Here is a 27978-nt window from a genome sequence, read left to right as displayed (position 1 = left end):
TGTACATACATAAAATGACAAACCAGATGTAACTCGGTCGCTTCCCCATATTAGCAATCCCTCGGATTTTCCTCGCATATGCTGCCTGTGCCGAAGTGGGGCAAAAAGGGGGACAATGCATATCGTCTATTTACATAGATGCAAAATTAATAAAACCCGTTTTATTAAGAATAAATAGTATTATACAGAGGAAGAAACATCGTTGTAGATAGAATTCTACCCGATAGAGATCTAAATGTAAGAAAATGAATCAATATATACAGCCTTTCATTCTTTATAAGTGAACACTCTACTCCGATATTCCTTCGTCGTCAACGGTGCTATATTGAGGGTACTCCACATTAAATGGATCCCCCTCGGCCACCTCGTTGATTCCACCGTCTGTCTCGTTTTCCTTTTCAGCATAATCGTCCAACCATTTGTTTCTAGTCATGTATTGAGCTTTGTTTTGTGTAACAAACTCTATCGCCATTGCTGGATCTTCAAATTGATGCCCACTGATGATTTGAAATACCATCTTAAAATATGTAATTAACGACTTAATACCACGCAAATATCCTAAGTCAGCAAAGTCAGGGTGAGATGGTGGAATGGATGCATCCCTATTATCCTCCTCGGCAATGACGGATTGGGCAAAATCGATAATACGTACTTTGACCTGGGATAGGTCATCTTCATCCGTGTTGTTTCCTCCATCGTACATGAGCAAGATGGAAGATCCATACATCCTGTAGCCATTCAATTTATTAAAAATTTGATACAATTCATCAAATTGAGTAATCAAATGAGGAATTTTGATTAATATTGAATAATTGTCTTGTCCATTGTAAAGAAACTTGGCCAAGATCTTACAAAACTGAATTCCAATCTTAATTCTTCTACCAAAGTACTTATCTTTAGTCAAGTATGGATTCTGCAATGCTGGATCCTCGACGCCTTCTGCATCTGGTTTCTTCGATATCTGCAAACCGCAAATTCTCACACCTAAACTTCTTGATGTGGTCGTCAAACACTTACGGCGCTGTGATTTCTGTTTCGAAGCGTTCGCATCTATTCCGTATTGCCTGGTTCCCATTTTCAAATCTAGCACACATGGGGTCTTCATATTGGACGTGAGATCCTCTAATAAAATGAATCTTTCAAATCTGGTATGTTTGCGCAAAATAGGTCCAGAAGATGGATGATGCTGTGGACTGTTGACTGCATCTGCTGGATTCATTGCAGGTGATGCTACATTCGAAGAGTCCAGAGGTTTTCCTCCGAGCTCGTCGTCGTCCATTGAAAAAATATTGTCATCGTTTGGATGGTGAACATGGTTATTACTGTTATTGTGTAATTTCAAAGTTGGCTGGAACACTTCCTGTAGAACTTGAACTTGTAGATCAGTATTAACTGATGTAGAGCCCAAATTGCTGCTCACACGGTGGTGATTGAAGTGATTAGAGTTGATTGACGATGAAACTGAATGATCTCCGTTATGGATACTGTTGTGAATGCTATTATGGAGACTATTGTGGCTCCCATCCAAAAACGAATCTGGAACTGGAGATGGCAATGAGCTTGAGTATTGTTTCCATAAGGAGTCTGGAATTATATGTTTGTTATCGTCTAGAACTACTTCTGGGGGTAACTCATCATCTTCTTCAGAATTAATTAAATTAAGAGTTTCTACCCTTTTTGAATGCCCCGTATGCTTTCCTGGAGAATCCTTGGCAGAAGTTGACATAATTGTGCTTCTAAATTTTCCCACACTGTTAGGAGTACCTATACATGCATGTGAATCATCACTATTCGAATTTTCTGTTATTATACTGGAATAACGGACGTTCAAAACTCCTATGTAGCGAGGCATGAAGTTTAATAACTCTGGATGTCTCAATTCCACCGTTTCGTAGAAGAGGTTCTCTCTATTCATGAGCGCTTTGCACACGGCTCTTTTCGAAAAACTGAAAATGGCTGTGTGTCCTCCTACCTTATTTTTAAATGGTCTTAACTCTACAGCTAAAGGAAATGATTCGCTTTGCTCGTTGAGCTGGGCTGAGACAGATTGATCGTCGCTCTGGCGAGATGCAGTTGATTTTATGGGCTCTTGTTTAGCCTTCATATCCTCAAGGGAAGGGGATGAGGATTTTGATAAGCTAATCAAAGTCTTTTCAATTTCTACGAGCTTACTCTTTTCAGTAGCTTCATTCACATTAAGAATCTTGGTGATATTTCCATTTGTAGAGTGGTCAAACTCCAAATCGGCCATTAAGTGCTGCGTTTGTGGAATTATCGCTGTGGGAGATATCACCTTGGGGCTGTGATGACGATGATCAGACAGAATGCTTGAAATGTGATGATGATGGTGTTTGTGATGCAATATATCGTCTTTCATGGGATCTGCAGGAGTATGTGGGAAGTAAGTTGCAGACGATACTGGTTCTAGGTCTAACAAGGGCTTGGCCTCATCCTGTGGTGATGAATGACTAGGAGTGTGAGATCTCAAGTCGGGAACTTCGTCTTCCAATTGAGAAGTTGACGATGCTATTTTATCCTTGACTTCTTCAGCCGTAGTTACTCCTCTGAAGATACGCAATGATCTTGCAGCTTTTCGTCCTGTTATAGTAGGAGCTGCGCTTGGGATGGGCACTTCATTCGAGGATGTAGGTTGAATGCTGGTGGAATTGTGGGATATGCTAGTGGCATTACTGTTGGTGTCGATACTATTGTCTTCGGAGAGTTTTGAGTTCGCCAATGTGGAGTTTGTGATATTGTTGTGATCGTTCTTCAGTTTAATTTGTTCCAGACGATGCCCATCGGCACTGGTAAGCAAACCCTCGATGGGAAGCGAGGTTTTCGTTACAGTATTCTCCATGATTGACTAATGCACAGATATTACTAGGAACGGACTTGTCGTACGGTACATATATGTAGTGGTATATAGTATATAGTGAAGGTGGAGATACCGCTTCAACGTCAGATCGTATTAAGATAGTGAGAAAAAATCGGGTTTCTCTGCAAAAATGGAGATGGAACGACAAGAGCTGACAGAGATCAAGGAAAGATTCACAGCTAGTTCCGGAATGGTTGCGAAAGAGCGACTTAGGTGTATTGCAATTCCACAGATGTTAATAATCGTAAACTTTGGTCTATTTCGAAACCTGGTACACAGAAAGAAACTGTTGTCTCGATAATCTTTTCTTGTTTGGCTGTTGTTTTTTCTCACTCGTTGTGTAGTTTTTCGTAGTACGGGTTAATAGTGATGGATTTTTTCGTAGCCCAAATGAGATAACGGAGGAATGTTAGGGAGACGGCGTAGCGAGAAACGAACAAAATGGGGAACAGAATAGAACAAATGATACAACAGTAGAAGAGGTAGATGAGCAAGCACACACCTTGGAAAAGTGTTTTTGAAGGCATCGATGTAGTTATATACATCTGGGATTATGGGCTGGAACTGTATACATAGGGCCCCACGTCACCATCATCATTCAATAACTTTATCGACAATATCCGCAGCATCAAAACGTGGTTGTCGTGGGCTGCGTTCTTCTGCGTATGGCAAAGGGTTATCGTAAGGACACTAGACGCAACGAAGAAAGGCATGGAAATGAGCATCGCCACGTGAACCATCACGGGGATTTTGGTCACGGGGACATTAGTGTAGTGATATAGTTGCTACCTTTGGAAAAGTTGACTTAAAGTCTCGAAATCTTGAGATTATAATATGTTTCGCAATTTGACCCTAATATCACTTTTTAGTGGTTAACAGTACCTTCTGTGGCTGAATTATCCATTATCAAGTTATCTTAATGTTGAAATTTTCATTTTCTGTGGATATCAGTCCAAAACATGGGATTATAATTTCAAAATACCGAAGAACATGAAAATCGCATTTCCTTGTAACTGAAATACTTGCTGGATGTTATCTTACATGGAAGTACATGAACAGACATATATATTTCATAATCAGCTTGACTACGATTTCCCATATGGCGAGTTCCTTTGTTTTAGCAAAATAATGCTCCAGGTTCATAACTTTGCAAGTGAGCCCTTGTCTGAGCGTCATAATCACCGCCTCCATTCTTCGACTAGCCGAATAATAGAATGCTCCTTTATGCCCCAACTTGTTGAAGAGACCCACATCCGTGCTGCACTGAGTTCGATCTGCTAGTCCATATAAAAGGATCAATTTTCCTTAAGAATAACCAAAGAAAGGTTCAATGTCTTCTGTAGGATATGTGTAGAAGGCTGCTTCCTACACACAACTTCACCATCAAAAGCTTGTAGCATTTCTGGGTGTCAAGTCTTGGCAACAACTTTTCTTCGAACATAAGTAAGAGCACCTCACAGTTCATCAATAAGATTCCACCAATCCAATGAGGACTCTCCAATGACTCCCGAGATATGTATTGACTGGTTCAAATCGATATCGTCCATTGGGATAGATGATACTCCAAAGCTACCTGGTTCCAGTTCTGTACCTTAAATCAGTACAAAGTGCAGGTACGAACGTTTTCTTCATTTGCATATTTTCTATGATCTTAACGTGTATCGGACTGTACTTTACGACTCCGGTTGGGGCCCACGATTTATTGTTACATGTGTTACCGTGTACTAAGTGGCTCTAAGACTTCACAAACGAACCCCGGAATCCATACCCATTACTTAGCAATTCCATAACCAATTCTTACCTCCTAATAGTATTGGAATGGAATAAGGTAACACTGGGCGACCCCTTGCGTCTATTAGTTTAACCCGAGATACCTTTGTCTTTGCATGCGTAGAGAAGATAACACCGCACGCTACCATCTGAGAAAAATTGTGGTAGCACAGAGCCCAGCCTTCAGCCATGTAAATTTATGTTTAAGCACAATAGAGTAAAAAAGATGAAAAATAGCTTTACCGAAGTCTAGTGCTAGTAAGGGAGATACAGCCATGAGTTGGGGGTCTGTTGGCTGGAAGATTTGCATTCTAGGGTTTCTTTTATTACTACCACTACAGGCTCAGAAGCTACTACAGATCCGGCCTATTCCACCTGTATCAATTTACAATGGATCCGTGAAAACAACATACAATAGTAGCGATGAAAGCTTCACACCAGGCGAAGGAGGGGTCGGAAATGCTTTGAAAACGGCATTAGACGAAAGCATATCTATTTTCCAATGGGACTGGGAAGATGAAGACACTAACATTCAAAATTTATCTCAGTTTCTTCGGAAGGGACCACTTGTTAATAACGAAGCCGATGCGGAAACTCCATCACAAATGATTACTATAAATAAGACGGATCCCAAAGATGGGTATAATTTACAACGCGAGAATGCTACTTTCATGATCTTGTGCAGAAATGAAGACGTTTATGACCTATTAGAAACAGTTCAATATTTGCACGATAGGTACAACCATCAGTACCATTATGATTTCACTTTCTTGAATGACGAACCGTTCACTAAAGATTTCATATATTTATTATCCTCATATATCCCGAAGGGAAATTTAAACTTCGGGTCTATCCCAAAAAGTCATTGGTCTTATCCATCCTTCATAGACCAACAACGGGCAATGCAGAACAGAGAAAATTCGGGAGACATGCCCTACGGGGACTCAGAAAGCTATCGACACATGTGCCGATTCTTTGCAGGATTTTTCTACAAACACCCCTTCATAAGACAGTACCAGTATTACTGGAGAATAGAGCCTGGCATCAAGTTTTATTGCGATGTCAAATATGACGTGTTTAAGTTCATGAGAGAAAACAGTAAAAAATACTCGTTTGTGCTATCTCTCTTCGAATACAGAGACACCCTTCCAAGTCTTTGGGACTACGTCAAAGATTATATGAAAAGCCAAGATATTCTGAACCAGGATGCTCAGTTAATTGACTTGGTACAAAACAATAACCAATTCGAATCGTATAATTTGTGCCATTTCTGGTCTAATTTCGAGATAGCTGACTTGGCTATGTTTGACAACGATAGGTACAACGATTTCTTCAACTTCTTGGATGAAAAGGGAGGATTTTTCTACGAGAGATGGGGTGATGCTCCTATCCACTCCATAGCAGTGTCACTATTCCTCAGCAAGCTGGACTTGCATTGGTTTGATGACATAGGATACTATCACTCGCCCTATCTACAATGCCCACAGGATTCGGCTACGTATTTACAGAATCGTTGCACTTGCAACCCTGACGAGGATTTCTCATACAGCGATCTCAGCTGCACATCTCATTTCTTGGACGTGATACTGAGTGACAACACAGGCTCTTCACATTAGATCTCACATAGAAAACTAGATAAAAAGAGACACATTTTGCATGTATCTGCCAAATTAGTTGGCTTGTCGTATATATTTTCCGAATCATAAGCACATTGTCCATGTTTGATGATTTTTCACAGCCTATTGGCTGTCGTAGTAAAAGCTTAATTTCTTTTTGAGCCCTATCTTCAATTGTTCAACAGTCTACTCAAAAAAATCCTTCTTGTCGTTGTTTATATGCGCACTAATGGTGACTGTCATGTCAGCAGTTCTAAGCCAGCAAAGTATAGAATTTGTGTCAGAGATGTAATGATCTTCTATCTTGATTGGCTGTGGTAGGTGTTCCCTCAACGTCAAGGAAGATCCCTTTATTGTGGCCCGACTCTTTTGCTCGTAAATCCTATTTACCCGAGGAGGGGACGGAGTGGCTAATAAATTTCAAGAAGGCTTTTGCAAGTAATGTACGCCTGAGGGTGAAAAACACCAAATTGATACCAGACCTCTCATCTCCAACGCTTCCTTAGTTTTAAGCATAACTATTACAATATCACTACAATTTGGGCCGAACCCCCAGCACAGCACACTAAGAAAATAACAACTCTTATACCTTGAATAATATCATAATAATATTAAACAGTACACATACGTCTACAAACACGTAACTCCAAAATTATCCCTAGTCTTTTTCTCACTACTCCTCTTCGACTTCGCCCTAAAATCGTGGTCTCGTGCTACCGTGCGTTCTCCATACAAAATTTGCACATACCGATAGTGGGCCTCTGGTAAAAGCTAATAGTGAGATACAGTCTCACACGCCCTAAAATCATTTACGAGCACTTGGACTTCTTGGCTGGAAATTGATACCCTGAATACTTTCTTGTTTTGACAAGCATTCTGCAGTTGTATTCCCGTGGCGTGTTAAAACAAACACTGTTGAGTTATTTATCCACTTCTTCGTCGTAGGCGCGACTTAGAATCAACCCATATCGAGTAGCCGTAACATTGCCTGTTTTAGCATTCATCGCATCAGTGTCCATTTATGACTATTAAAGCATAGTTGCTTTCTGCAAATCTTCCCTCTCCATAACTGCCACCAGCGCTCCATGCATCTTTCACTCCCTAAGATTCTGAAGCGGGTCAGGACCTATTTACGCCGACGCCATCGACTTTTCCAGGTGATCGTCGTCCTAGTAGTCATAGCGAACTTGGTGATCTTCCAGCACTTGTTTCTAGAAACCGACGAAGAAACTGCGTTGGAACGATCACTTATCAATAACCCCGATGACAATGGGTTCTCAATATCTTCATACCTCCGCGGATTGATACCCTTAGCTAATGGGAAGAAAACCGTACCATTTAAACACACCGACGCTGCATCTTCAGTAAAGGACAGCAGCAAGGACAAGATAGATAATACTGTCTCCAACTATGACGACTCTATAAGACGAAAGCCAGGAAGCAGTGACAATATCACACCTGGAGCCGCTGAAGTGGACAGCGCCAATAAAAAGGGAAACAGCGCAAATAATGACAATACTAATAAAAACAGCGATACAAGCAACCACAAGAATAGAAATTCTAATAAGGGGAAGACACTACAGTCAGGTACACAGGAATCTACAGATGCAAACGGTAGAACTATTGATGAATTATACAATTTGGAAAAGGAACGTAGATTACGTGTTAGCAGTGATCTCCATGAGAAATTCTACAGATCCACCCACCAACAAAAGAGACTCCAAGCGGGTTACAGATTTTTTGAAGAAGTATTCACTCATTTATATAAGGGAAAACCAAGTAGTCCCCCTCTTACTAACTATCTTTCTCCAGATAGAATTTACCATGCCCGGTATAGCACTGTGGATAAGGATGATACAGTATTTTCTGAAGAATACCTTTCCAAATTCTTGCAATTGGAAGACGAAGAACTTGACTCCATGAAAGATTCCCATCTGTATATCGTAGACAACTTACCCGAACATGCCCCTAAGGGCTTGTATTCCGGTGATGGTATAGTTTACGTTGGAGGAGGTAATTTTAATTGGCTTACGCTATTGTCTATCAAATCAATACGCGCTATCGGATGCAAGCTACCAATAGAAGTAGTAATTCCTATGATAGACGAGTATGAACCAAATTTATGCTCTCGTATCTTTCCGGCTTTGAACGCGAGATGTATATACTTACCGAATGTCTTGAGCGATCCTAATGACAAGGACTCAGTAGTGTCAAAATTCGAATTCAAAGGGTATCAGTACAAGGCATTAGCTATTTTAGTTCTGAGCTTCGAAAATGTCTTGTTACTTGATAGTGACAACATTCCGGTGCATTCACCTGATCATTTGTTCAAGAAAAAGCCTTTCACAAACAACGGTTTAATTGTTTGGCCAGATTTCTGGAAAAGAGCCACCTCTCCAGACTACTACAAAATTGCTGGCTTGTCTTCCAGTGAATCCGAGTTATTACCAAAGTATGATGAAGTTGCGGGAAGATACATATATGATACGAGTAACACTCAGACACCGCTTGACTTGAAGAATATACCGTTACATCAAAGAGTAGGTAGTATCCCAGATCCTACTTCGGAATCAGGTCAACTCATGATTTCGAAGAAGACACATACAAAGGCATTACTTCTAGCCCTATACTACAACTTGTACGGCCCCAATTACTTTTACCCATTGTTTTCACAAGGTTCCGACGGTGAAGGTGACAAGGAAACTTTTTTGGCAGCCACTGTGGCATTAAGGAAGAAATTTTACCAAGTCTCTAAATTCTTGAATGCATTTGGTCATTTTAATACAAAGAATGAATTCGAGGGTACAGGCATGGGTCAATACGATCCTGTCGAAGACTACGAATACAATAACCTCAGGGAAGAAGCCGAGACCTTGCCAGAGGCTAAATTAGAGCGGATGAAACAAAAGAATCTTTTACTTGCCAATGGACCTCGCATCTTGTTTGTTCATGCAAATTTCCCAAAATTAAACCCATGGACATTGAAGAAAGAGAAAAAGTTCATAAACGAAAAGGGCGAAAGGTTCAGATTATATGGCACTGGTATGAAGGTTCGTACGGGTTACGATTTCGAGACCGTACAATGGACCAATATGAGATATCTCCTTTGTGAGTTGAAAATTGAACTCGAGATCTACAGCGACGTTGATCGGAAAGAATTGTGTGAGGAAATTAACGAGCACTTGGCATTTTTGAAATCCACAATCTACACCTTAGAGTAAATAATTCAGGATAAATATTTAACTAGCATTTCTACAAATTGGAATATTATAGAAGACGAATAAATACATTTATGGATGACACACTAGATGTGTCCCCTCAAAGTTTCCACGTTTATGACCCCACAAGGCGAGTTTCAATAAAAACTAGCAAATGCAACTAAGAGCCAATGCTGACCTATTAGAGTTAGAAAAGCAAATATCACGAAACATTACTTCTTCTCAGCACGACTTCCCTTCCCTAGGGCCATTGAGTTTCGTCAAACGCTATCCATTGTTATAGCTGCTCTATCTTAAGATCATTCCTTATAATTTGAAGATAAAGGCGAAGTTGCAGCCTTATAGGCCATACTCAATATACCGTACCAACACGTGACCATAATATTTCATTTCCAAATCAACAACAAAATGATTACGAGAATAGAGACAAGTCACAGTTACCATTCATTGTACAGTCAATATATACTCGAAGCAACGATCAATGTCGATTCAGTTTTTATTTCTATTATCCAGGCAAGGTAAAGTGAGGTTATCAAAATGGTACGAAACCATCTCACAAAAAGAAAAGGGTAAGATAACTAGAGAATTGTCTACGTTAATACTCTCTAGAAGAGCCAAGATGTGCAATGTGCTAGAATATAAAGATATGAAGATAGTCTATCGTAGATACGCGTCCCTTTTCTTCATAATTGGAATTGAATCAGGAGACAACGAATTATTAGCATTAGAAATCATTCATAGATTTGTAGAGCAGATGGATAAGCTCTACGGAAACGTCTGTGAACTAGACATCATATTTGGATTTGACAAAGCTTACCATATTCTAGATGAACTATTGATTGATGGATTTGTGCAAGAAAGTTCGAAAAAAGAAGTGTTACGAAGGGTAGCCCAACAGGACGAATTGGAAAATATGGATGAGTTCGACCATATTTTGGCATAATTGTATATAAGGATTAATACATGCTGGTTACATATCGACTTTATAGCAAAAGCAAATACGCTAGCGCTTTGTACAACGTAGAACAGACAATTAGCACTTGCCTTTGATTCAAAAACAATTTATATTGACTTTAAAGAATGTATACGGCGGAGATTATAGTGAGAAATGAATATCAAAGGTGAATCTCAGTATCTTTACCAATGCCCCCTTTGTGTGAATCATCCTATCAACTAGGTCTGGCGCCACATATCCTTCTTCTATGTTGGTAGGCTCATCTTATCACTGGCGAATGATAAATGGAAGTAACACTTCAATTTTAGGTTCTGGGGAAGACTGCGAAAAACAGGAGTGTACTTTTCCCTATATATTCACTTCGGAGTGGGATAATTCCATCGAAAATAAACTTGCATCTACGAGATTGGGGCCCCCCTTTCCCCAGATTGAAAGGACAGCGTACTCCCGAACTCACGAAGGCATTGGTATTATTTGAGGAGAAACATTTCAGAACTATTGGACATCACCCATGAATCCAAAGTTGTTGCATGGACTTCTAGTGGAGCACCATTATCGATATCTATCACCTCTACTAAAGATACTGTGCCAAAGACAGAGTCGCGGAAAAAACTATGACATCATTGATTTTTCAAGCTGAAGCCCCTCTTCTGCCATACAGATGCAACTAAACAGCACAAGCTAAAAATAACAAATATACGAATTTTAGTAACGGAATTCGGCACATTAGAGGAGAAATATATGTGCCAATAAACAAACGAGACGGCATCACAGTATCTACGAATTTACTGGTTAGCCAAGTGTATGACCATATCAAAGAAAGTTCTTTCACAGCATACGTCATTATACGCGGGGTCATATCAATAGTAACATGTACTTGCTCAGCTAGTGTGTGATTTGAAATTTGTAGAGAAAGCAGGGGCCATCCTCCTCAATGGACAATGGGAGAACGGTAACATAAAATGGCAAATATCAATGCGCCCGATAATTTTTAATTATAGATTAAGAGATGACACACAAAGCAAAGTCGAGTCCGATGGCTTAATTAGGATATGGGTTACACCATTTTAGGAAAGGTGATGGAGCATAGACGAAGTATCTGAGGAACAGGAAATACTAGTCGGTTTATCAACATTATATCACACTATTTACTGTATGGTATTATCGTCTACATGAAAGCTGTAACAAATAGTTTTCCGAAACTGCGACTACCATGAACATCTCCATGCTCGTCAATAGGTGCAAATCTTTTTCACTTACCCTAGAAAGATCTGCAGATATTTGAGAAGAGCCATCCACTCTCTTTCACAATGTATCAGAAGGTATTTTTTATATCCTCAGATGTTTCACAAAATTTGACACAGAGCCATCTGCGAATTGCTACATGAACAACAGTGAATTGGGGATTGCGGGAGAGCTTAAACTGTGCAATTTGGATACGCGAAGATGTTTACTAAAGACTGCGGATTTTATAATGAGACACCCCCATAACTTTAAATGTAAGATGAGATACTCATTGATTAATTCTGGGGAATTTCAGTTCTGACCGTATCGTAACCTCTTCCATTATTCTCGTTTTTTAGCAATTTGTGCTCAACACCACAATAGGTTGTAGATACCAAAAGGATGGCCCCAGTATTAGTCTAACATTGCATAACAACTGCCCAACTCTTCACAACAATGCAATACATAAAGTGTTGTAAGCCCGGTACAGGAACAGCGGCGTCGTGCTAAACGCTAGTTTGAAAATCCCTCAAAAAGAAAACGCCAAAGGGCCAAAAAGGTAAATTGCTGTATACTACAGATATGCGGTCTGAGATATACTCAGGTAAGTACAGAAGTTACCACCAATTACTCCTCACCATTAGTTTCACTTGTCAATTCCACGCGCACTCTCCTTCAAGTTACCCAAAAAAGCGGTGCGAAGTTCCACAAATGGTGATTTCTCGCTATTGTGCTAAAACGCCATTTTACTGTACATAGTAAAAATCGACCTACTAAATTTTGAGGGATTTTTGGTATTGGTGGATGTTGCTTAAATCCGGGTAACCCTGGCCCACCCTGACTCCTCCAATTCCCACTTCATTCCCAGAGTTTGCAGAATCACAAGTTTTCGTATTCTGTCCACACACGACCTCAGCTGCTTCACCCACTCTCGTCTAAATTATGCTTTGCCCCTCGCCATACATGCTTGTTCCTCGATGCTAACCTGCAAGTTTTTCGCTGACTCCAAAAGGAAAGACACACAAAGGCAAAAAAAGCAAAAAAAATTCACAAAATTTACAACCATTCCCACACACCTAAAAACGAAAGTTCATATAAATATATTTCAGAGGTGTCCCAGTTTCTGGATGAATTTTTTTGCTAGTTTTTGAAAGATAGTAATCGTTTTCAGTCTTTATTTCTTAAGTTTTCGACCCTGCCCGTCTGTTGATAGCTCGAGGTGCAACTTGCTTAGGTCGTCCTTCGATTCTTGGATACTCCAGCTACTTTGACATTACCAGAGTAAAGTATCACCCATAGAAAAAAAAGGTTTCGTGGCCCACGAGAGAGAATCCGTGCCGCAAGCTTAAGAAGTATATACCCTTGTGTCAATCACTTAATTGACCAAAACCATATTTCATCCAGAGAAATACCTCGATATCCTCGTCATTTGACTATATCTAAGGTCTAATCATACTTTTCCCACTTTTTAATTCGCTTTATTTGCTGTTTGATTGTTTGTTCCTCCCAAAAGTAGTATTGTAGTATGTTGTATTAACATCTTACTACGAAACACCCACAGTCCACTTACTAGGAAAGTATCACTGGAAATAGCTTACATTGAGAGATTCTTCAGTCTTCCAACTTTGTACCAGTCCATCCTCAACACGGCGTACATTCTCTAGTACGTCCTCACGATTACGAATTCTTAATTTAAAACTATAACAGTTCCTTTATTCCAACTTTGCATTAGTTTTTATTCTTACATTTATTTATTTGGAGTTTTCTACTACGTTCATATTACGACCAAAATGTCATTCTTAAAAAGAAAATCCAGTTCAACTTCCAATGTGACCTCCTCGAGGAGGTCTTCAAATTCATCCACCACTTCTAGCACCCAAAACCAATCTAACTACACAACATCAACAAAAGGCTCCTGTAGCCAGTACACAAAGTTTGATGAAAAGAAGGACTACGTTCGCCGGTGCTCATTGAAGAAATCGGAGCCAAACAAGAGCCACAAGCATCCAGTGCCAGTGACGTTCTGTTTAGGAAAATAATTGAATTGATCAACGGCTAAGGAAGGCATTTCAGCACCGGCACGATCGAACCACCATTCCTTACCCCCATATTGTATTTATTAGGTTTATTTTATTTATTGTTCCAGCCAAGGAAAGATAATATTCAGTATGTATATATACTGCGCTACCATCCATAATTTTTCACTTTTGCTGTGTTTTTTTTTTAACTGTATAATATTTTCATTAGGTTCTTATATATTTTTGCTACTGTATTAGTGAAAAGGGTTTAAAATATAGTCATTACTGGGCAGTTCTAGCATGTCTACCCGGCAATTACGAGATAATAAGTTTTAACAATGTACTGGTAAAAAAACGTAGGTGTCCTCAACGTTTAAAACTCACTGATGGCATGGCACTTGCAAACGGCGAACACGAAGCGGAGTCTTTTATTTTATGAGATTGAGGAATTAGAGGGTATTTTAATCCGACTACAAAATAAGAACAGAATATAGTGACTTTATCCACGGTACTGCCCCGTTATATCAGTTACGATTGATGCAAGAAGAGCCACTACAGTACGTTTGTTTTTACAAGAGGTTTTTGACTTAGAATGTAGGTCAAGCTAGTGTCTACTGGGCAAAAAATTTTATTGGATTGTCTGAATACTTGTAGAGTCAATGATTTCATTAAGTCTAAAATCATAACTGAACTTAGAATATTCTTATTATTCTTCCGGGCTAGAGAGGACGTCCACACGAGGGATTGATATCCAGCATGACCGCTCATTGCAAGTGTCCCGGCTTTATTAGCTGAAGAGCAAATGGAATATCCTAGAAGAAAGCCGTAATCTAAAATTTTTATTACCCAGCAGCAACTCCTCCAAGCTGAATGCTCAAATTTGAGCACGTGATAAATGGCTGATGACATATCTCAAGGAATGGTGATGTACATATTTAGTCATCTGTTGCATGAGCGTGGCTTGGCTTTCGAGCACTGACAGTTAGAGAGCGCCCAATGAGCTACTACCACAACCACCAATAGCTTGGAACATGAAATGAAACTGCGGAAATTAATTGGCCACCCCCACCCCATAAAATGACGGTGCCCAGGTGGCAAGTATTGAACTCTCATTTCTTGTCATATTATTGCTGGCGATGACTTTGCTTTTTGGCTAGTATCGTGACAATCTGCAAACCATCAAGTGTTTCCTGCGCGGCTCAGATGTTCCCTCCACAAATCAGCAGACTTTGTTCCAATGGGGAAATCTTGACGCAGCTTCTGATTTCCCTTTTCACTAGGCCCACTCATCCTACATTAACACTAATGGCCCAATTATTGACTACCTCTATCATATTTTCAGCGAATTTGTCCAAATGAGCACATGACTATCATTGCTGATGCTGAGCTCTCTCCCGAATTGCTTAGCTCTTACCCAAATTGCTCAGCTGCGGCCCTACACCTTTATCCGTAAACTCTCTCTTCGAAGCTACACTTCTGCTGTCATCTCATAATTTGCGGCAAACCCCTTTTGGCACCACTTTAAAAAATAACGCATTTACCTTATCATCTGATGTTCCTACATCATCCATTTTGCATGGCGATGAAGCTCCGGTCGTTATATATATGTATGTATATATATAGTTGTAGATGTAAGTCGAGATGAGACCACGATGCTAAAATTGAACTCATCGATAATTCGTTATCAAGAATTGATATTCATTGTGTATTGTGCGCAAAGCAAATCACTCAACCGCTCATAACAGAAAAATATGAAAGCTTTAGTATACAAAGGAAATAAAGACATTCAGCTAGAGGAGAACTGGCCCGAGCCGAGTATTGTGCACCCACATGAAGTGAAAATAAAGGTTGATTTCTGTGGAGTCTGTGGTACAGATCTCCATGAATACGAAGAAGGTCCTATCTTCTTCATCAATGAAGCCGGTAAAGACAAAACCAACGTCATCTCTCATAAGTATTACCAACAAGCCATGGGCCATGAATTCTGCGGAGAGATTGTAGAATTGGGTTCACAAACAGATCCCAATTTGAAAGTTGGCCAGAAAGTAGTCATTGAAGCAACTGGTACATGTATGGACCGTGAATATTTGGAAACAGAAGAAAAAGAAAAGTGTTCCTCTTGTGCCCAGGGAGCATACAATGCCTGTGACAATATTGCCTTCTATGGTTTAGGATTCTCCGATGGAGGTTTTGCAGAGTACTGTGTCATAGGAGACCATCACGTAATCCCATATCCTGAAGACATAATACCCGTTGAAATTGCAGCTCTTACAGAACCTTTGGCCGTTGCCTGGCATGGAGTAGCCAAAACCCACGTTGGGCCACAAGATACAGCTCTTATCTTGGGAGCTGGTCCAATTGGTTTATGTACTATTTTTGCACTTAAGGGCCACAATGTGAAGAATATCGTGGTATGCGAACCGGCTCACGACAGAAGACTTTTGGCTGCAAAATTTAATGTTACAGTTTTTGACCCAACACCCTACAACCATGACGAGGAAAAGTTGGTAAAGGCGTTATTGAAATTGAGTCCATCAAGCTGGGGATTTTCACGTATTTTTGATTCGTCAGGAAATAAGGAAACGTTCGATATTTCTCTTGGAGCATTGAAAACAAATGGAATTGCAACCAATCTCGCTATTTGGGCACATAAGGCCATGACAGTGTACCCAATGGATTTAACTTTGCATGAGAAAACTCTCACTGGTTCAATGTGTTATACGAGGCTTGATTTTGAGGAGGTGATCGAAGCATATAAATCAGGCTTGATCGACCCTGAAGAGGTGAAACAGTTGGTCACAAAAGTGTGCAGCATTGATGAGGGAGTAGAAGGGGGAATTTTAGAGTTGATCAATAACAAAGACAAACACATAAAAATCTTGATAGATCCTCGCGGTAACAAGAAGTGATTAAGATACATATCAAAGTATATTCAAATGTATAATAAATATTTGCCACGGTAAGCAACTATTCCAGTTAATGATTATGTCTATTTAATAGTAGTCAATTTCTGTTTTTGAGATTTGTATGCAAGGAGTCAATTTTTGATCTTTTTGATAACCCAACCCGTCTGTACAATGGCATTTGAGTTTTCGAAATTATGTCTGCTAATGATGCTGCTTTTCGCTTTTTAAAGGTTTCTTTGTTATGTACTCTCAGCACTATTTCGTTGGGTTCTTTTCTGTCAGATACAGGTTGAAGAATTGTCTCCGTTTGAGACTGTTTATCCAATTCGTCGATCGATTTGTGCTGCAATTTTAGAGTGATCATATATGATGCATGCAGCAGCTGAGAGACTCCTTCGCTTTTTGTATATTCTGTAATGTCTTTAGACAGCTGACTGGGATTGTACCATGGACCTGTGAGTATCACGTCGTCATCTTCAGCTTCAGCTTTGGATGCACCTTTTTCATTCGTTGTGGGATCGCTAGCACCCACATCCAGTAAAGGGGAACTACAATTGTGTGATTGACTCTTTTCTTCCTCTTCTTCTTTGCCTGCCAGTTTTTTCACGGAGACAGCAGCTGGGGCCCCTTCTAGGAGCTGTATCTCCAGATTTTCAGCCAATTCGGTTTCTTCTCTACGCTCTATAGGTGGCCCATAGGAATCATGTCGAAGGTGGGGCAAGCTACCAGTTTCGTCAAGTTGATTGATTTCGGAGCGTTCCTGAGATTGTGTGAATAGAGGTTGAGATGTAAAATATTCATCTTCGCCATCGCAGCCTCTATCATGACTGGCGGACAAGTCTTCTGATTGGAAGTTTTCATTTGTCAACTGTGTGTCCAGCATTTCGTAACCGTTGTACTTCACAAAATGTAAGCCGGCGATATCATCGCTGTCATGGTACCTGCCCATCTGCGTGTATCCGTTTGAAATAGAGAAACTCTTCATTTCCAATGTCTGTTGTGAATTGGATTTGTAATTCTGTCCATACTGAGAACTAGAAAGGCATTCAACTTCTTCCTCACTATCAGCAACTCCTTCTGAATCGTACAGTATAGCTGCTTTGGCGGCAGTGTCTTGGAGCCTTTCAAGAGGCTCCTTGGGTATTGAGCTCCTCTCAAAGTTATCCTCATCTGCTACAGTAAGTTCTATTTCATAAGCTTGCTTCACTGGATTGCTGTACTGGTCAGTATTTTCATCTAAATTGCTTGTATTATTTATGTTTCCATCTCTAACCAAATTGTCATTTGAGTTGAGCATAGAACTCACCAGAAGAACTCTGTTCTTAGGCGTTTCTAGTTCATTTCTCACATTCACATTCAAATCTGACAAAGGTATTCGCTTTGATGCTTTCTCCTTGTTTAGTAAACTCGCCACAGAAGTATGACTGATCTGACTACTTCCACTATTTCCACCATAAATATGAAAAGTCTTATTCTTTTTCTTCTTCTTTGCATCATTAGGTCCTTGTGTAAACAAAGAACCTATCTTTAGTGTAGACAGACTTCCTGTCCTTGGAGCGTTTAATGTTAATAGTCTGTCAGAGTCCATTCTCTATGTTCACTGTATGCTTATCACTCAATTTCATTACAATGGTGACTTACAACGCCGGATAAATTCATATTACTTTTAGCAGCTAAAACCAACCAAATAAAAACAGAAGCCTTAAATATTGTCTATCGTGATTACGTCATAATATACCGGAACTGACATAACCGTGTTGTTATAGTGTCGTCTGCAATTATGATGACACTCTCAAGAAGAGAGGGCATGATATTCATATCCTTGAGTCTTATTATACTTCAATAGAGCCAATAACATAAGTAACTCACAACTACATTCATGTATTAAATGTGAAATCGAAATCAACCAACATAACTACACATAATCAGGTGTAATGCCTAACATAAAGATTTTGATTTTGCACCTTATACCATATTATACACGGTAGCGCTGTTTAACTATCACCTTTTTGGATTGTTAAACAACGCGACTGTCGCCTATCATTAAACTCCATTCTTTTCTTCTGAATCAGTAGCGATCTTCTGTAGGTGCGTTGATTCCTCTAGAAGAAGTCAAGTTCACGGTTTGTTCATTTGCTCAAAGCCTGAAGTTTGAAAATTCCACGTCTTTTCCCGGGATTTAAGGCGTGTCTCAGTCTGCAGCGTGGGTAAGATCTACAGATTGGTAAGGTCACTGAGTAGATGGTAGCAATAATTGGGGAGATGAGATGGTATGGATGATTTTAGGATTCAATGTTGTGATCATAGTGTAAGAATGTGCTTAGGTGTGGTTTCGGCAACAGCCAAGTGAGATTCTTCGAGGGAGAACCGATGGTCAATATAAGGTGGATTAGCACATTGTGAAGCGATTTACGAAGTTGGTTCGTCGTAGAAGACCCGTACCGCAGCATTGTCGTAGAGGAATAGCCTCTCTCGATAACTCATCACCGGTTCTAACACAATTTGAAGCCAATCAAGAAGATCTAGTCGTATTCAAGGTTTGTGCTGAGGGAGCAGCTGATTTCGTGGTAACTAGACTATTATGACAGCAGTGAGCGTGCAGTAGTATCATTTGGTCTGCAGTGAAAGGGTCAAGATACCTTTGAGTGCTACTGACATTGTGAAGTTTAGAATTATGCAAGGATTCTAACGAAATGAGGTATGTAAGGAAGTTATATTCTGCTTGTGGTTTCCTAACCACTTCGTGGGAAATCTCCCATACATCTTCTTAATTGAGAATGTATCCTTGATGATTCCGGCCCAACTTCATTAGTAAATATGATACGATTTCACTTCAATTTTAATAGCACTGGTTGCCCAAGCGAAGTCATAGAAACTCCCAGTGATGTGCCAAGGAAACAGAGGCAAGCCTTGTCTAGATTAGTAGGAGGAACTTCATTGAGTGTTAGAAAAATTTCACGGGCTTTGAGTTATTGACATACCAATATCAGAGCTTGTTTCCTTCTGGCTTTCGATAATCATTTGTTTTGCTTTTAGTGATTTCATTTTCTTTTGGTATCTCCAAAGTGAATAAAACGATATGGACTTGATCCACTGTCAAGAAATCACGTATTCGTAATTCGTGGGATGTGCATTATATTGGAGGGTTTCTTTCTTTATCTTTAGACAAAATGTGACTTCACTGACCACACTATTTGCTATGAAGCTAACCATTGACCTTGTATTTCACACTGTCGCGACTTATCAACATCATTCTCTAGAGTATTCCAAGTGATGATTGTTGGGGAAGCTTCTAGTTCTTATTTTTGGGGACAGTTTAGGGATTCTGAAATCAAATTCAAAGTTAAGCTGAAATTGGAACTCTTCTGATACCCGAGGCTTTCCAATTCTGGAAAGATCAATACCACGTATGTTCGAGTTTAGAAGATCTATTTCAGTTTGATATTGGACGTTTAGGTTTTCTTCTAATTGTCAAATATGCTATTTGAGTGTTACCTTACTACTTCGATAAACATTGTCTCAATGATGTTTATCTGCAATTAGTGCCTTATTGTTACCACTACAATCTACTCAGTGAAGTTCAAATGTGTATCTTAGTAACCGCTGTTGTCTATATGAGTACCTGATTAAATCACGGGACATCTACGTGGAAAGTTGGTTAATCCATATTCTTTCTCAAGTCTCTGGGCCATGTTTCAATTCGGCGAAATAGTGTCAACTTAGATCGCTGCTCTTCTCCGGTGGTATGTACACTGAAAATAATTTGCATCCAAAACGATTCTTTTTGAAAACGCGAAAATTGCTGCCTGAAATCGATCTTACATTTACTAACAAATTACTAAACACACTATATGGATTAAAAAGCTTAGCATAAACGCAAGTGGCAGTATGATAACGACTAAAACATCGTGTTTACGTACCGATAAGAAATATGATGAGTAATTTTATTAATCTGTGAAGTGGAAGCTGGGGGAAAGTCCGACACACTTCAATAGGAGGGGTTTATTAGGCAAAGTAATAATACTAGTAAGAAGAATAATACTATGGAAATTAAGGATAATTATTAAAACTTGTAGAATGGATATTGGTACATTTTTTTGATATCAAGTGTTCACATGACAACACACTTGGAACAAGAGCTCTTCTCGGCAGTTTCAGTGGTGGTTTTTGCTGATTGCTGGGCTCTTTGAGCAGCAGGGGCGGCCTTCTTAGCTTGTTCAGCAGCCTTTTGCTTCTCACCGACCTTGTCAGTGGAAGTGTTTTCTGAAGGTAAAGCGGTTGTAGAGGTAGCTGTTGAGGCATTCTTAGGGTCTAAAGTGAATTTAGAGGCGGCTTGCTTTGATTTAAAGAATTTAATAGCAGTTGTTGCGAAAGTCTCACCTTGAACCTTTGCAACTCTCAATTCCAAGGCACTTGGTTGTCTGGAACCGTCAGATCCAGCAAAAGTACCAGCTCCCCATGGGGAACCACCGTGGATTTCATCAAAACTGGTCAAATCTGGGAAGGCCTTACCGTAACCCAATGGAACGAATGGAGTACCATGGTGGGCCAAGTAAGAAATGGCGTTTCTAATGGTGATTTCTTGACCACCACCTGGGGTACCAGTGGACACGAAAATACCAACTGGCTTACCGGCAAGGGCACCCTCGGCCCATAAACCACTTGTTTTGCCCCAGAAATCGATCCATTGACCTGGTAAAGTACCAAATCTGGTTGGAATACCCAAAAGTAAGGCATCGTACTCAGCCAATGTAGCTGGCAGAGCGACTGGAATGTCAGTTGGCTTTGGTGGAGCGTGGAGTAAATCCAAAACTTGAGGAGACAAAGTTTCAGGAATTTGGAAAAGGTCGACCTTAGAGGCCAAACCGGTGCTCTCGACACCTTCTTTGACGGAACGTGCCAACACGGTGATATGGCCGTAAGTGGAGTATTGAATGACAGCTACCTTCATTTTGATTTATTGTTGCAAAATATTAGCTTTGAATGTGTTATAAGTGTACAATTATTCGAATTCTCTCGAAATGACTTCTAATGACAAATTGTACAACGACACGAGGGATTAAGGGCTGAAATAGTGATTTCTTCTATTAATTTTGCGTTCTCACCTGATAACGATATTATCTAGTAGAGATGCTTATATGATTAAGGAGGATGAATGCTGCAGTTGACAGTATAAAACCAAGAAACAAATTAACAGGCTCAATACCACGAAGAATCGCTCGTTTTGACACAATGGTCAATTTCACCTATATATATGGTTTCGGGGATATTGGCTATGTAGCAAGCATCTCTTCATCACCCATGGCGGCGCCTTTGATAAATACAGTCTCTGCAGCACGTCTGGTTAAAACTGTTACTGCACAGCGGTTTGGACGTGAAAATTTCCGGTTTAGTAATGGATTACAATTGTCCACCGATTGTGAGTAAGCCAAATTCGACCGCATGTCGGAGGCATGTTGCAGTAAACAGAGTCCAGCATGGAGGGCACGTAGTTCCCTTGGTAATAATATTACCATAATATTATTCACAATTGCATTGTAATGAAGATTATTATTAATGTCAACATATCGTTGTGATTATGACGACACTGATGCGGAAATGAAGGAAGAAGGTACAGTAGTTTATGGCTGGTGGTGTCTCCCCACCCAAAAAGTCAAAAACAAGCGAAGTAATCGTATCGCAGATACGAGCAAAGCCAATTGGGCGTTTGTGCTGTCTGTTACCGTTCAAATGGTCTTATTTCTCCTTTGTCTCCTGTTCCACAGCAATCTGTTGGAACCTTCTCGGGTTTTGTGTCACACACCACCTTTCCGCGCATTGAATGTCAACTATGACAGATTAGATTCACCGTAGCAGAAGCAATGTTTGCAATTTACCTAGCTTAGTAATCTCCTCAATGGTGGGATTATCCTAATGCCAAATAACCCTCTGTACTTGAGCACATTATTGAGCCACAAAAATCTAAAATCCACCCAGTAGCCACGACGCCCCCTTCAGTTCGTCCTTAGAATGTTGCCAGTGCCCGTTACTCTTCCTTTTACTAAATCCTGAATAAAGCCCATGCAGTCTACCCTCTATGCATTTGTAACTCTTTAGTAATATTGCTATATTTTTCCACAACTTTCTGGGGCCGCAGGTGAGCCGGTATACGTCTGGCCATAGTTAAGAATTACTGTGGTGGTGGATGGTAGGAAGTTATCCCGACCAGTGCTGCATCAAAGTTGAGAAGTATATATATATAAAGATTATCTCTGCCCCCCAAAAAACAATTGTAGACTTTCTCATCAGTATTCGATTCGTTTGTCCTTTCATCCAATCTTATATTACCTCAAACTTAATAACAGAAATTCGCAATGGCCCCAAAAGTCGCTATCATCATTTACTCTTTGTACCATCACGTCGCTACCTTGGCTGAATCCGTCAAGAAGGGTGTCGAAGCTGCCGGTGGTCAAGCTACCATCTTCCAAGTTCCAGAGACCTTGACCAAGGATGTCTTGGAGAAGTTGCACGCTCCACCAAGACCAAACTACCCAATTGCAACTCCTGAGACCTTGACTGAGTACGATGCCTTCCTTTTCGGTATCCCAACCAGATTCGGTAACTTCCCAGCCCAATTCAAGGCTTTCTGGGACAGCACCGGTGGCTTGTGGGCTCAAGGTGCTTTGCACGGTAAGCCAGCTGGTATTTTCGTTGCCACTGGTACCCCAGGTGGTGGTCAAGAAGTTACTGTCTTGAACGCTCTTTCTACCTTGGTTCACCACGGTATCATCTACGTTCCATTGGGTTACGCCAAGGCCTTCTCATTGATCACCTCTTTCGATGAGCCACACGGTTCTTCTCCATGGGGTGCTGGTACCTTCGCTGGTGCTGACGGTTCCAGATCTCCAAACAAGATTGAATTGGAGATTGCTGAGATCCAAGGTAAGTCTTTCTGGGAAACTATCCAGAAGTTCTAGGTTAAAAATTAGGTAGAGAGCTGGGGACTGGTTTCAATCCAGTCTTTTTAATGTTAGTGTTCAGCAATAAATATTGATTTGCTTTGATTATTTCAGTGATTGTAGAGGCATTGATAGAGGCATTATTCGTAGAGGCGTTAAAAATCAGCCTTACAGAACAAATCTACGTAGAGTACATTCAACTAGACTAGGCTGCCAGTTAATTGACCCCCATTCTAAGGGCGATAGGCATTTTGATCCTACTATGATGACATCTTTGGCATCCCATGATGGCAGAAGGCAATAGACCCCCGTTTGGATACAATGAAAAATCGATTTCGGATAAGATGAAGCCCCATCGCGGTTAATTATTACCTCGTCGTAAATAGAAACTCGTTACCTACTCTAGCATTAGTCTCCTTTCGGGTTCGGCTCTTCCTTGACCACACCCCCCGTTTAGAAGAACTAACTTTTGCAACATATTTTTCAGTCCTGTACCTCTCCATTGTCTATATTTTGTTAGACTCCTTAGGGTTATGAATTGGGGTTTGTAATAATGAATAGTCATGACTCTTGACAATGAAGGGGCTGGAACAACATCTGTAAGATATCTCCTAGACAATAGTTAGAGAAGCGCAAGATCCCAAGATCCCAAGATCCTTCTATAAAAAGATGAAACGTGTGGCTGTTTGTCCTTATCGACAGACATCTCACGAAATTGATATTATTATTTTTGTGTCTTATGAAAAAGTGCAGCACTTTTTCTATTTGCAGCAATCCGACCTTGAGAACACCAATGAATGCTAATGAAAGCTAATGAACCATAATGAACATTAAGTGAAACTACAGAATACAATATGCTTTGATTTAAGACGTCTAGATATTTCATTAAACTATTTACATTTCCTAAATATACTCATTCCTCATCACTGCTTTCCTCTTCCAAGTTGAACCCAAAACTAAACCCAGTAGGGCCATCCTCAGTGGCTGGTGTCGTCAACTTTTCCCAAGCTTCACTTTTACCGGTTATTTTAGCCTTGTTTCTTGCTTCTAATTTCTCCAACTCTCCTAGAGCAGTCTTCAATTCTTCTTCCTTGCCATTCAAAATCAAAAGTTGTTTGAAAAGCTCATAAACTGGCATTGCCGGTAATTGGGAAGTTAATATCTCTCCACAGTCCTCATTTATAAGTTTCTCTCCTAAATTAAGCGAATCAAACTTTTCTCTGTACTCCTTTAATTTTGTGATATCTTCATTATTCTCCTTGTTCTGTAATAGACTGTCTATAGCATAATCCAAAGTCTCCTTAACTGAGTTGGGCCTAAACCCGCTGAGTTGTTCTCTCTTGTTCTTTAAAAAGTTCAAAACATTCGTTAACTTGGAAATGGGAACAAAATTCTGAGTTAATGCTACTGAATCGTCCAAATTAATCACAGAATGCCACCATCCTGATGGGACGTACATGCATTCACCTGGGTGCGTAATTCCCACCAAACATTCCTTGATCTTCAACGAATCATTAAAGAAGCCTGAAATTACCCATTCAGCAATGCCAACAGGAGATGTCACTTCACTCTCTTCCTCATCAGTCCCTACACCAGGAGGGGTAATGTCAGGTGGCAACATTACCCAAAGTTTTCTCCCTGTCAATGCAGCATTCCATGCAGAAGTGTAGTTCGGATCTTTATGAAAAGTGGATCCAGATCTCTCTGGACCAACGATTAGCCATGCATGGTCGGGGCGACAGTTGTTCTTACCATCATTCAAATTGAAATATGTAAACAAATCTTCTTGGAATATTTCCGGGGCTTTGTACTCTTTCCTTAATGTTTTCATTGCAACACTGCTGCAATCAAATAAATACAAAGGATTCTCATCTCTATTGCTTTTCAAATAATCATTGTAGAGTGATAAATTCCACTCGACAGCTTCTTGTCTGAATTTAACATCGGGAAATCGACTTAACAATGAAGAGAAGTTCCACTTTGGCCATCTGGTGTTGTCGTTGTTGGTTAAAATGAAAGGCATATCATGGTACTTTTGATTGAAGTCTTGAAGAGACATCTGTGATTCAGGAATTCTTTGTATTCTTCCTCTTTGCAATGTTTTTAAATTGTTTGACAAAGCGTCCCTATGATACATCTCCTCTTCCGCTATTATTTTACTGAAAACTTTATCATAGTTAATCTGGGAACATTGGAATGGTCTGTAGAGTAAGTCTGAACATAAAAGATTGTCAGGTAACACGATATTGGCTTGGTATTTCTCTTTCACTTTCAAGACTGTACTTCTCCAAGAACCGTTCCAGTCTTTATAGTCGTCCTTATGCTGTGGATCATCCAAGCTTTTCACATATAGTTTTTTCCAGATGTCTTCATCGTATAAGTATGCATAAAGTAATCTTGAAGTCTGTGACAAGTTACGGAGGGTCTCTTTGTCATCTACATATGTCAAAATTTCCATAAGAAGCTCTTCAGGAAAGACAGCTAAGTCTCCCAACAGATTCTGTTTAGCACGAATCAATTCCTCATTCTCTAATGTCAAGTACGAATTACCACTTGGCTTCACATTTAATGGATGCCTACTGCTTATGTTGTAGACTGAAATATTTCTAGAGGTATCTGGGTAAGTGTCTAGTTTTCTTCTCTTTACATCCAGCGACAACCCGTTTGACTCGCCTATGCCTCCTGACATCTCGTGCTGTATTATCATTGTGGTTGGTGGTTGGTACTATAGGAGAAAGCTTCTTTCTATTTTTCACCTAATGAATAATGCCTTTGTATAACGGTTGTGAAAAGTTTCAAAAAAATTTCGGCTCATCGTTATCAGTCGATTTTTCAGTGCGCTGCTTGAGCTGCCGAGACGGTATGAGATAGCAGTAGTGGTAGTACGAGACCAAAGATTTATAGATAATGGTTAGGGACGGAACAGCAGGTACGGTACAGTATAGGAGGTATTCACACAAAGATTAGACCCCAGAAACAAAAAAAAGCTTAAATAACTACAGACGATAATAAACGATATCAACGAATTGTATCATAGCCCATTCATTGGCTGGATCCTGGATCTTGTCCCAGTATCGTAGAATACCTTTCCATACTCTCTCTTTTCTCACCACAGTTTTCTTCCTTAACCTTACGCACTGGCCCTGTACCGACCTCCCACTACAAAAAACCAGAAAACCACACCACTGCAATTCTGCGCCAGCTCTCGTAAAATCTACATTCCATCAGAATCATGTCATACACCAATAATCGTCACGTAATACCAGGAATACACCCAAGTTTTGTCTCAAACAAGTCAAAATATACTTCCCTGCACTGTTTTAACTATCGTCATGCACACCTCGTTTCCCAGTGATTCCTTATCCAAACTATCACCTATTCCCCAAATCTTCCTCTTTCTTCACTCTGTCACTGTTCTCGCTACTACTGCATCGCAGTAATTCTCACTAATCCGTGACTAACCATAATTTTTTTGCGGCAGATAATAACGAGATCTCCGTAGTATTTTTATATCCTCTGTGATCGAAAGAAATCCAATTGTGTAATGATAAAGAGAACCGTTCTCAGAAACAACTTCTTCTTCACAAAACAAACCGGGCCGCTTTTGCATCCTAGAATAATACCATCCAAGTTCTACCACTCGTCGAAGACTACAAAAATGGCTGTCAACTTTCCTCTGCATGATACCCAAGTTCCTCTCCTCTTCGCACCGGAGACCTATCAATACACCAAAGGACACTTAAATGAGTCCGAGGTAGAAGCAGACCCATTGATCCAATTTAACAAATGGTTCAAACAGGCTCAAAACTCGCTTCCAAAGGATTCGGATATGATTCCCGAATCAACCAACTTCTCAACGGCTAGGTTACCTTCTGGAAGGGTATCGTCTAGAATCGTGTTGTTGAAGGAATTGGATGTCTACGGGTTTATCGTGTACTCCAATTGGGATAGCTCCAAGAAGGCTGCTGATTTCGAGTCTAACAAGTACGCTTCTTTAACCTTCTTCTGGCCTCATATCCAGAGACAAGTGAGAGTCGAAGGTTTAATGGAAACAGTCACAAGAGAAACCACTCAGAGATACTTCGACAGTAGACCAAGAGGTTCCAAGATCGGAGCATGGGCATCGCCTCAATCTTCTGTGATTTCATCTAGAGACGATTTGGATAAAGTCAACACCAAGTATGAAGAAAAGTTCAAGACCTTGAAGGATAACGAAATTCCTTGTCCTGAGTACTGGGGTGGTGTCAGAATTGTGCCATTGGAAGTAGAATTCTGGCAGGGAGGTGTCAACAGATTACATGACCGTATTACCTATAGAAGAGAAAAGATAGATGATCCTGAATGGGAAATCGTCAGACTTGCTCCTTAATTCAAAAGCTTATCAGCAGAGCATTTTCTGTCCACGTTTGATTGATTACAAAAACGTTTGTTAACATCAACATTTCTTATATCCAGTTG

General features: G+C 40.1%; 10 protein-coding genes across 10 annotated transcripts; 6 read left to right on the top strand and 4 right to left on the bottom strand. All coding sequences in view use genetic code 12, as the record gives it.

Annotated features, from left to right (window-relative positions):
• Positions 1-289: 289 nt before the first annotated feature.
• KCS1 (inositol polyphosphate kinase) lies at positions 290-2857 on the bottom strand (the record flags this gene model as incomplete). Its single annotated transcript, XM_064920241.1, has 1 exon — positions 290-2857. One exon carries the CDS (start codon positions 2855-2857, stop codon positions 290-292), a length of 2568 nt encoding a protein of 855 aa, XP_064777088.1.
• Positions 2858-5250: 2393 nt separating this feature from the next.
• Positions 5251-6261, top strand: MNT3 (Mnt3p; the record flags this gene model as incomplete). Its single annotated transcript, XM_064921372.1, has 1 exon — positions 5251-6261. One exon carries the CDS (start codon positions 5251-5253, stop codon positions 6259-6261), a length of 1011 nt encoding a protein of 336 aa, XP_064777087.1.
• A 677-nt stretch (positions 6262-6938) lies between these two features.
• MNN21 (alpha-1,2-mannosyltransferase MNN2) lies at positions 6939-9885 on the top strand. The gene has a single exon (XM_064918587.1). It carries the CDS (start codon positions 7347-7349, stop codon positions 9480-9482), a length of 2136 nt encoding a protein of 711 aa, XP_064777086.1. The 5' UTR covers positions 6939-7346; the 3' UTR covers positions 9483-9885.
• RJT20DRAFT_11342 (uncharacterized protein) lies at positions 9722-10482 on the top strand. Its single transcript, XM_064915789.1, has one exon. It carries the CDS (start codon positions 9961-9963, stop codon positions 10420-10422), a length of 462 nt encoding a protein of 153 aa, XP_064777085.1. The 5' UTR covers positions 9722-9960; the 3' UTR covers positions 10423-10482.
• A 4836-nt stretch (positions 10483-15318) lies between these two features.
• IFE2 (Ife2p) lies at positions 15319-16627 on the top strand. Its single transcript, XM_064916162.1, has one exon. It carries the CDS (start codon positions 15428-15430, stop codon positions 16583-16585), a length of 1158 nt encoding a protein of 385 aa, XP_064777084.1. The 5' UTR covers positions 15319-15427; the 3' UTR covers positions 16586-16627.
• Positions 16628-16658: 31 nt separating this feature from the next.
• On the bottom strand, positions 16659-18284 carry RJT20DRAFT_124172 (uncharacterized protein). The gene has a single exon (XM_064916161.1). The coding sequence runs from the start codon at positions 18168-18170 to the stop codon at positions 16680-16682; it is 1491 nt and encodes a 496-aa protein (XP_064777083.1). The 5' UTR covers positions 18171-18284; the 3' UTR covers positions 16659-16679.
• Positions 18285-20693: 2409 nt separating this feature from the next.
• On the bottom strand, positions 20694-21533 carry RJT20DRAFT_91532 (flavoprotein-like protein; the record flags this gene model as incomplete). Its single annotated transcript, XM_064921378.1, has 1 exon — positions 20694-21533. One exon carries the CDS (start codon positions 21531-21533, stop codon positions 20694-20696), a length of 840 nt encoding a protein of 279 aa, XP_064777082.1.
• A 1324-nt stretch (positions 21534-22857) lies between these two features.
• Positions 22858-23625, top strand: RJT20DRAFT_124170 (protoplast secreted protein 2 precursor). The gene has a single exon (XM_064916160.1). The coding sequence runs from the start codon at positions 22936-22938 to the stop codon at positions 23536-23538; it is 603 nt and encodes a 200-aa protein (XP_064777081.1). The 5' UTR covers positions 22858-22935; the 3' UTR covers positions 23539-23625.
• Positions 23626-24386: 761 nt separating this feature from the next.
• On the bottom strand, positions 24387-26646 carry RJT20DRAFT_11305 (uncharacterized protein). Its single transcript, XM_064915786.1, has one exon. The coding sequence runs from the start codon at positions 26225-26227 to the stop codon at positions 24434-24436; it is 1794 nt and encodes a 597-aa protein (XP_064777080.1). The 5' UTR covers positions 26228-26646; the 3' UTR covers positions 24387-24433.
• A 532-nt stretch (positions 26647-27178) lies between these two features.
• On the top strand, positions 27179-27889 carry PDX3 (pyridoxamine-phosphate oxidase; the record flags this gene model as incomplete). Its single annotated transcript, XM_064920240.1, has 1 exon — positions 27179-27889. The coding sequence occupies one exon, from the start codon at positions 27179-27181 to the stop codon at positions 27887-27889; it is 711 nt and encodes a 236-aa protein (XP_064777079.1).
• Between the last annotated feature and the right edge of the window lie 89 nt (positions 27890-27978).

This window comes from Scheffersomyces xylosifermentans, assembly GCF_036884685.1.
Source record: "Scheffersomyces xylosifermentans strain CBS 12540 chromosome Unknown RJT20scaffold_1, whole genome shotgun sequence".
NCBI lineage: Eukaryota > Fungi > Ascomycota > Pichiomycetes > Serinales > Debaryomycetaceae > Scheffersomyces > Scheffersomyces xylosifermentans.
This window is presented reverse-complemented; position numbering and strand designations above follow the sequence as displayed.